The sequence below is a fragment of the Tuber melanosporum genome, assembly GCF_000151645.1.
Source record: "Tuber melanosporum whole genome shotgun sequence assembly, scaffold_235, strain Mel28".
Lineage (NCBI taxonomy): Eukaryota > Fungi > Ascomycota > Pezizomycetes > Pezizales > Tuberaceae > Tuber > Tuber melanosporum.
In genome coordinates, this window is record NW_003298903.1 from 59392 (window position 1) to 68143 (window position 8752).

At 47.1% G+C, this 8752-nt stretch overlaps 2 protein-coding genes; one reads left to right on the plus strand and one right to left on the minus strand.

Moving 5' to 3' along the window:
- Positions 1 to 358: 358 nt before the first annotated feature.
- On the minus strand, positions 359 to 3146 carry GSTUM_00000918001 (uncharacterized protein). XM_002838186.2 has 6 exons: positions 2831 to 3146; positions 2635 to 2767; positions 2277 to 2555; positions 1792 to 2214; positions 1398 to 1740; positions 359 to 1341 (listed from the first exon to the last, which is right to left on the minus strand). Exons 1-6 carry the CDS (start codon positions 2896 to 2898, stop codon positions 518 to 520), a joined length of 2070 nt encoding a protein of 689 aa, XP_002838232.1. The 5' UTR covers positions 2899 to 3146; the 3' UTR covers positions 359 to 517.
- Positions 3147 to 4024: 878 nt separating this feature from the next.
- On the plus strand, positions 4025 to 8156 carry GSTUM_00000919001 (uncharacterized protein). XM_002838187.2 has 7 exons: positions 4025 to 4143; positions 4208 to 4408; positions 4478 to 4697; positions 4756 to 5299; positions 5355 to 6702; positions 6757 to 7563; positions 7619 to 8156. The coding sequence occupies exons 1-7, from the start codon at positions 4075 to 4077 to the stop codon at positions 7664 to 7666; spliced, it is 3237 nt and encodes a 1078-aa protein (XP_002838233.1). The 5' UTR covers positions 4025 to 4074; the 3' UTR covers positions 7667 to 8156.
- The last annotated feature ends 596 nt before the right edge of the window (positions 8157 to 8752 follow it).

The following is an 8752-nucleotide window of genomic DNA, read 5'->3' on the forward strand; positions in this document are numbered from 1 at the left end:
GGAGTTCTAAACTTTTGGAGGTGTTTTTCGTGTTGCACCTGCGGATGTCCGTTGTGGACGGTGGTGAGTGAGCCTCTGGCTTCTCGGGAGCGAATCTTATGTAACTGCAAAAATGATAAGTTACCCGGCTTATAAATCATCCTCATTGGTTCTCACCCGCACCCAGCAATCTGCATGACGAGAAAGTTCTTGAAGATTCTCCGGGCTCAAACTCCAATGAATCCAATATTTCTATGGCGTTAGCAGGGGGAAGAGTGGGCGTGATTGAAACTTGCTACTAAACGACGACTAAGTTACTGTTTTCAGATCAACCTCCCCCATACACTTACAGCACGAACTTAGGGTCTAATCACCAAAATCATTTTTCAAGTTATAGCATTTCCATAAATTACAGGAACCAAGCTGCCAGTACGGGAACTCCCACCCCTCCCTCTTCAAACAATGCCCTAAAGTAAGAGAGTAAAGAAATTAAAAGAACCACCGTAAAAAAAGAAAAGTGAACGGCTCCAAATATATCCTACAAATCAATCAAGCTCTCCTCCACTACCTTGGGCTGTTGCTGTGGCTGACTATGCACAGGCGCTGGGGTTGAAGCCTCATTGATATTCGGGTATCCATAATTATGGTGCCCGAATGGAGTTCCCCCAGGGCCGGTACCGGGCCCAGGCTGCCATCGTAGAGGCTGTGAAGATGGCGAATAGGCGTAATTATATTCAGGCTGTTGTCCATTCTTTGGATATTGCCAGTATGATGCATCCGGATTTTGCTGCGGAGGAGAGTGATGCTGTTGCGAAGGGGGTTTCTGAGGTTGGGCTGATGGTCCCGTCAGCGGTTGCTGGGGCTGTAGTTGCGATTGCGGCTGTTGTTGCTGGGGCTGTTGTTGCTGTTGTGGGGGTGGAGCATTTACCGGAGGTTCGGAACCATGCAGTGAAGGGTCAGGAGCACTAGGTTCTGATGGTAGGGGGCCATTGTGCCCGTTGTATTGCTGGTAAGCTGCCTGCGGAGGAATCTTATGAGATTTGGGCGACTGAGCGTGAAGAGAAGATCCCTGCTTATCAAAAGTATGAGGCTGCGTATAATAATTCTGATAATTCGTCTGCGAATTGGGGTAGGGATTTTGTGGAGCTCCTGGTGTGTTACCCCCACCAACTCCATAATAGCCCTCAACAGAAGGCAAAGTAGGATACGCACTATTCGAAGGGGGGAGTTGTTGGTAAGGAGCGGGGGAAGAAACTCCCCCGATCCCATGCCGACCATAGGTATAGCTCAACCTCTCCTCCAACATCCGGTCATAATAGCGTACAACAGTACCAAGTTTTGCGTGTAGATCACATAGAGCCTCTGGAAATGAAAACGGTTAGTTTTGGCGTAGTTTGATAAGGGCTAATAGACTATACCATATTTACTCATGGTCTCACCAAAGGTTCGGGCCAATTTTGGCCTTAGAGCACCAATGCTGTCATAAAGCTCTTGAATCTGGGGTTCTCTGAGGATTGTCCCAGTCGGTTGGGATTGCAGTCGATCAACAAGCGTGGCAAAAAGATTGATGTTTTCGGCCTCAGCAGGGCTCAGTTCGTGATCAGGTCTATGGGTGACACTTGCTTGTGAAGCCGAAGCAGTGTACTTGACTGCGGCACTCGGGCTCGACCACGCAGACTTTGCTTTCTGCTCCTCCATATCCTTCAAACTCGCAGCGATCGCCGCCTTCAACTCCTCATCCTCGTCCTCGTCAGGCATAGCCTTCCCCCCTAATGGCTTAGAAGCAGAAGTTTGGACGGTGGATGTCGAGACATGAGGTGGAGCGGTTTGTCTCTGAGCTTGTAACTGCTGTTGGGAAACATAACCCGCACTTCCCCTTCCCTTAACTTCTTCCAACGACATCTTCAACGCCATTTTGAGGTCCTCATCGTCGTCGTCCTCAACCCTAGCGTTTCTCGGCTGCATAAGATTATTTGGTTTTTGCTTCTGCACTTGAGGCGGACGAGACTGCGGTTTCGCTGAAGGGCCCAAGACCCGCTTCTCGGTCAATTTAGTGTTACATCCATCGCACACACGAACGGCCTGTATTATTCCTATGTGAGGGAGTGGTATCGACTTCGAGGAGCAAGAACCGCAGAAAACATTTCCGCAATTGCGGCAATGATGCTTTCTGTTAGTGAAAGTAAAAGGTGTTCGACACCGCATACAAACATCTGAATTAGTCCAGTCAGGAGGCTTTTCTTTATGTCAGTTGGCGACTCAGGTAACAGGTAACCATCGGGACTCGTTCTACTTACCGCCGAAGAGTCAACAAATGATGAGGAAACCTTTGTTGGTGGTGGGAAGTTAAAACCCTCATTTATGAGCATTCGATATATCTCCCCGACATATGAAAGATGGCTCTTCCCTTCAAACGCAGATGCCCAGGTTTGTATGAGCTCTAGTATCTTGCTCTCAACTTTGGGGTCTAGTGAATAAGGAACTTTTAGTAGAGAAACCAGATTGTCCATAAATTCCCGTGAGGCAATTTCGGCTAAAAAGTGGGATCCTCCATTTTTGACGCAGGTATCTGTAAGCTTTATGGTGATATATGTCAGTCACGCTCTCAAATTTGAACCGCGTCCCCCTCGACCCCAGCCGGAAAGTTATTCTCACACTTAGAGCCGCTAGCTGAACATTAGGATTACGATGTCCTATTCGCTTCCGCAAAGAGCGCATAGCTTCTTTTGGTTGAACCGTCTTACTCCGTATGATGTCGGAGATTTCTAGGTTGAGTGCCATATCCTCTCTACAAAATGGTAAGCAGGTGGAGTAACTCAAAGAAGGAGCGTTAAAAAGACGAAATACGGACAAGCTCGAAGATGTAGCTTTCTCGACTTGGTCGTCAAGAGACGAGTTCGATGCTGTAAACCACGCCATAGGTACCGTATCTTTACGGGGCGATGTAAAGATAGAAGTGATGGTGATCGTTCGAAAGAGGCTGAGCACAAAGAGTGCCTAACGAAGGTGATAAAAAGAGCGGATTCAGGAATGGGGGAGGATTAGATTCAAAAAGCCACAAGCAATATCAACTATAGTAGGTAAAGTAGCAAAGGGTAGCTTATGATGGGAGAGGAGTAGGTGGAAGGAGACAGACAAGGAGGATTAATAGCTACAGCAGATGGAACGGGATGGAAGTTAAGATGGAGGGAAGCTGACGCAGGTCACATTAGTATGGGTGACGCCTCTCGCCCCGCCATTATGTAAGCAGCTGGGACAAGAGTTTGGCTCGATTCAACCACTTGTCGAGAAGTGCAAACCTAAAATTTACCGCGAAGGATTGCGTATTTACCATCACGAGGCACTGCAGTGGTTGTAAGGTACTTGTATCATACCGTACTATCAGGAAGCCGTCGTATTCTCCATTCTACGAACTCAGTGAGTTTAGGCACACTACATTGTACTGCATGGTTCAGCACTGTATTAGAATAGATCTTCCATACTCCTCAAACTCCTCCTTTCCCCTCACTTCCTTGCAGAACACCCCCCCCTCTGTTGTCCCATTGCTTCTTTTGAAGTTAATCTTGAGTGCTTACGAGTGACGATGCTCGTGAGTTTCACGCCAAGATTTTGTAGATCGCCGTTTGGAATTTTGCTGCGAAAACAGGAACCCTTTATTTGCACCCCCCGGGTCCCCTGCACGCCCGAGACACCCCACAATACCCCATCACATCGACACCCTCACAATTCATAGCTAATCCAACTACAAACAAGCCCTCTCTACATGCTTTACCGGAAATAAACACTCAAAATCCTTAATTATTACCGGGTCCTTTCCACTATCTGATTACCTTCATTCCCAATACCGGTATCCCCTCGAGCGAGACCTCACATTGTACGCTCGTTGAATCTCCTCCGGACACACACCCCCGCCTTCGTCCAAATTTCTCCATACATCGCCAGCTCTATTCCCGCCCGGCTTTACCAAACCTTCTACCCACCGCACCTCCTCCGCCCCCCACATAGCTGGCGATGAGATAAACCTCTTTTACCAACCGCGTTGTCATGAGCTCCCACACCTCCCCGCCCTCTCGCCCAGCTCCCGGTCCCCCTGCAATGCGTGTATATCCCCATGTTCATGACCTTGTGGCTCGCACTGCTGGTCTCCGACCAAGCGATCGTTCGGTACATATTAATCTACGTTTGTGGAATTTTTTTGTTTTCCCAAATCTGACTGACCAACCCGTAGATTAAGGCATGGCTCGAGGCTGCTGTTCAATCTTGGCACTGTGCCAGGGCTCATCTGATTTTTAAACGTCAAGATGAAGCATACGTTGAATATCTTCTTGCATTTGAAATTGCGGCCGATATTATTCCGAGATGCCAGGATTTTCCCACTTTCAAAACCACGGCCGGTCGTCTTTACCAGGACTTTGAAACTTTGAAAAAGGTGATTTTTGTTTAGTTCCAAGCGGACGTTCCCCCTTCTGACAAGGCTAAATAATTCGTCATTACCTAGGAGTTGGTGCAAAAAATTCCCCAGTTTGCCAAGGTTAAAGAGGAAATCAAGAAAAATAACGATATCTCCGGAGTTGTCAGTGCCCAAGCTCAACTAGAAGCAGAGGCGCAGTTGCGTGCAGCAAAGTCTTCATCTGACAATCGCGGAAATGCAGCTACCGGATCGAAGAAGCCTGTAGTGAAAGCCAAGCCCGAAATTTTGTCCTCTAGGCCACTCCTAGGTAATGAGCGAAGCTTCGACTAAACGGGTATCCTTTTGCTTTGCTGATGGTATTGTAGATTTGCAAGGTATGGTGGCTTCACACAAGAGCAACGGGACAGGAGGTTCCAGCTCGAAAACCGGGAAAGCTGCTTCGGATGACTTGGATTTGGAGGCTCGATTCGACAAGCTTTCCACGCCATCTGGCCGGCCATCTTTGCTTTCAGGTTCCCAGCGCAATAGACAGCCGGCATCTGCAAACCTCCAAGATCCAAGGGAGGTGCATGCGAAACTGCCACCGCTAGATGTCAGTGCGATGCCCAAACTTCCAGCTCCAACATATTCACCGGCAACCAGTTTCACATCTCCCACCGGGATACCACCACATCGAAGTTCTACTCGTCCCTCCCTGCCCACCCAGGCTCCAACCGAGTCGGAGAGCGCTCGACCACGGCCCACGGCCCCCAAGGTGACCACTATCTCAGTCGATACACTTTGTAATTATCTCCAGGAACCAGAAATATCTGTACTACTGCTTGACGTCCGTCCTCGAAGTAAATTTATGGACGGGCATATATACACGCGGTCCATAGTTTGCGTCGAGCCCATAATACTACGCGAAGGGTAGTGTCTTCCTTTCATTCACATTTGCAAATTTACTGACATGTTTCAACGATAGGATGTCGGGGGATGATCTAGACGCTACGTTTGTCCTTGAACCCGTCAAGGAGCAGGACCTGTTTAGTAAAAGACATGATTATGATTTCGTAGTTTACTATGACCAGTCCACCACAAGCAATAGCTTCCTTAGTGGATCAACAAATGATCAGCATCTTATAACATTACGGAGCCTACACCTAGCCATGGATGACTATACTTTCGGGAAGCGACTCAAAAATCCACCGCTCTTGCTTGTCGGGGGACTCGACGCATGGATAAATTTGGTTGGAAAGCAAGCATTGAAAGTTGTTGATCCTGAAGCACCAGCGATAATTCGCTCGGATGCAAGACACTCAGCCCCTCCCGGTAGAGAATCCGGATCCCTAGAGCAACCGGACAGCCAACCGGGCATATACAGGGAAAACCCGTCCAATAAAAGCTCAATCCGGTCTCTGACTCAGCGACGACAGGACCGTGATTCGCAAAGAGGATCATTGCCGCCTCCTCTAAATAGGCAAAGCTATAAGAAGAACGAGGAATCTGCACAACGCTACACAATTGACATCGAAGAGGAACAGAGGTGGATGGAGAGGTTACAGAAGGAGCGGGAGCCTGTGACGATGAGTGCTATTTCATCTGCGGATGAAATAGATGCAAGGAGGCGGAGAAGAGGTACATCTATCATAACATCTAGTGACTTACCACACGTACGAACAGTGGAAGAATTCGTAAGCTCTGACCTTATTCCTGCTGTGCCACTGCCTGTTGCTGAACCGGATCAGTTCCAACGTTACCCTGCGACTCCCCATACACAGCAATCTATGACTTCCTCTTCTTTGCCCACTCCTCAGCAGGATCGTTTCCCTACATCTTTAACTAGGAGGCCAACAATCATCGATCACCCCTTTCATGGGTTTACTGACGTTCGTAATCCTGAATTCAATCCCCCGCCTTCCCCTGCCCGCCCCCCGCCTGCCGTCCCTCGGAGAAGCTATAGTGGTGTGTCTGAACGCCTTGCCCCCACCCTACCTCCACCTCCACCTCCACTTCCGGCCCCTGAGAGACCCCCTAAAATTCCGGAAGTGACAAGCAAGTCACCACTCACTCCATTCGCAGGCATGAACACAGTGAACATTGGTACTACTGGGCTTAAGAATTTAGGTAATACATGTTATATGAATGCTGTTTTGCAATGCATGAGTGGGACTATTCCTTTATCTAGGTACTTCTTGGACGGTAGCTATAAGAGCCATGTCAGTAAGGATAATCCCTTAGGGTCTCGTGGGGTTTTAGCGGAGGCATTTGCAGCGATCGTCAGACATCTATGGAGTGGTGAATATAGTTTCATTTCGCCCATTACCATAAAGGTATGCTGTTCAAGCCCCGGTGTTGATGGGAAATTAAGGCTTGTTGTTACACAGGATGTAGCCGGCCGTTTGAATGAGATGTTTCGCAACAACGACCAGCAGGATGCCCAGGAGTTTCTTGAATTTCTTTTAGACGGGCTGCACGAGGATCTCAATCCCCACGCAAATCATGGAAAACTTAGACCCCTGAATGACGATGAGGAGTGCCGTCGAGAGAGGCTACCAGTTCAACTGGCATCCATAATTGAATGGCAACGATATACCCATCACAACTATTCGGTCGTTGTGAACTGGTTTCAGGGGCAATTGAGCAGCATGCTTTCATGTTTGACATGCGGGAGAACCTCGACTACCTATTCTCCTTTTATGTATCTCTCTCTCCCGATACCTGCCACGAAGAGCAATAACTTCACTCTCCGCGACTGCTTAGAAGAGTTTGTCGGCGAAGAAACACTGGAAGGTAATGACGCTTGGCTTTGCCCACGGTGCAAAAAGGCTCGGAAAGCGACAAAGAAGCTGACCATTACTCGACTCCCGCACATCCTAATTATCCACCTCAAGCGTTTCACCAACAGAGGTCCGTGGAGAGACAAACTTAACACTTTCGTTGATATTCCTCTCCGCCATTTGGACCTCACGAAATATATGCCTCCGCCGCTAGCCAGTGATGAATTGCCACGGACACTCCCCCCACCAACAGCTGAGACGACTCCACCTTTCTTCTATGACCTGTATGCTATCTGTAATCACTACGGCACGATAAATGGAGGGCACTATACCGCTGTGGTTCGAAGCTCGTGCAAGGGCGGTTGGAATTCATTCGACGACAGCAAAGCAACTTTGGTAGAAGAGGAAAGAGTAGTGGCAAGTCGAATTCACAACTCCTAGTTATCGAATCATTATTAACTTTAACTAGACCAAAAACGCATATGTCCTGTTCTGGGTTCGTGGAAATGTAATGTGAAAGCATCATGTTCGGATGCGATAGAGAAATCTACACGCTTTGCTCTTTACGGCGTCTGTTCTAGTGGAGTTCTATCCTTTTACTCTAGCATCTTTCTTCCTTGTTTTTCTTTTTCTTGCAGGGGCCAATTACATGGATTTCTCTCACTTTTCTTTCCCTCAACCCAAGGAGCTATCGTTATTGTACGTCTCTCGTCCGATACCTTTTTCCTATTTTTTTGTCAGCACTATTACCGTATGCTTTGTCAACCACCCCTTCCCCTCCCTCTATTAGGATTTCGGGATTCGAAGCGTGGTCTTATGTACATAGTATCATACGGTACATGCGCCCCACGAGAAGCGTGTGATGAAACCGTGAGCTCTTGGCTGTGGTGGATTTGGCTTCAGTTCATTTTATACAAATCGCAAATTGGAGAGTTACTTGCTGAGGAAACCTATTCTATACCAGCCGATCCTGGGCTCTCCTACAGAATACCAGCAATATCCTAGCAGAATACAATGTTTTCGCCCACAGCGAAGAAATAGTACTCCAGCTTCTAGGCAAGAAAACACAGCCATAGAAAATTACAAAAAATCCAAAGGTTTGATTAAAAAACACACTAGGTTTGAGTGTGTTTTAATGTTTTTTTTTAAATAATTCTCGGGACATATGATACTGCATTAAATCCACTATTGGGGATCCCAGTGGAGATTAAGGTCTAAACCACAATAAGCTTAGCTGAGTAGATTAACAAAATTTCGAATACCAGTTTATACGATCCAGCAAGCTCAGGCCCCCAAGTTATATTCTGTTTAGAAGGCATTATTCTTTTCCAGGATGTTTTCCTTTTCAGAGTTAAGGGGATCAGAGGTCAATGAGTAAGAGTGTATTAACTAAGTTTTTGGGAGTACAAGGCTATTGGTATAATTCGCTAACACCCAGTATCATGATAACTATATTGACTACTTTGTACTATTAATATTTCAACAATGATAACCTATGATGAGGAAAAAATCAAGCATGTTGTCAGTCAGAAATTGGAAAGTAGTATACAGGATTAAAAAAAAACTTAAAATTCAGCTAGGATTTCTTTTCAATCTTTAACCT

Excerpts from the sequence above, each read along its gene's own strand:
- GSTUM_00000919001 (XM_002838187.2), top strand. The coding sequence starts at position 4,075 with ATGCGTGTATATCCCCATGTTCATGACCTTGTGGCTCGCACTGCTGGT. Across the intron at positions 4,698-4,755 it reads GTCCTCTAGGCCACTCCTAG|ATTTGCAAGGTATGGTGGCT; the intron begins GTAATGAGCGAA and ends ATGGTATTGTAG. Across the intron at positions 5,300-5,354 it reads CCCATAATACTACGCGAAGG|GATGTCGGGGGATGATCTAG; the intron begins GTAGTGTCTTCC and ends TTTCAACGATAG.
- GSTUM_00000918001 (XM_002838186.2), bottom strand. The coding sequence starts at position 2,898 with ATGGCGTGGTTTACAGCATCGAACTCGTCTCTTGACGACCAAGTCGAG. Across the intron at positions 2,215-2,276 it reads CATTTGTTGACTCTTCGGCG|CCTCCTGACTGGACTAATTC; the intron begins GTAAGTAGAACG and ends CATAAAGAAAAG. Across the intron at positions 1,741-1,791 it reads GACAAACCGCTCCACCTCAT|GCTATGCCTGACGAGGACGA; the intron begins GTCTCGACATCC and ends TTAGGGGGGAAG.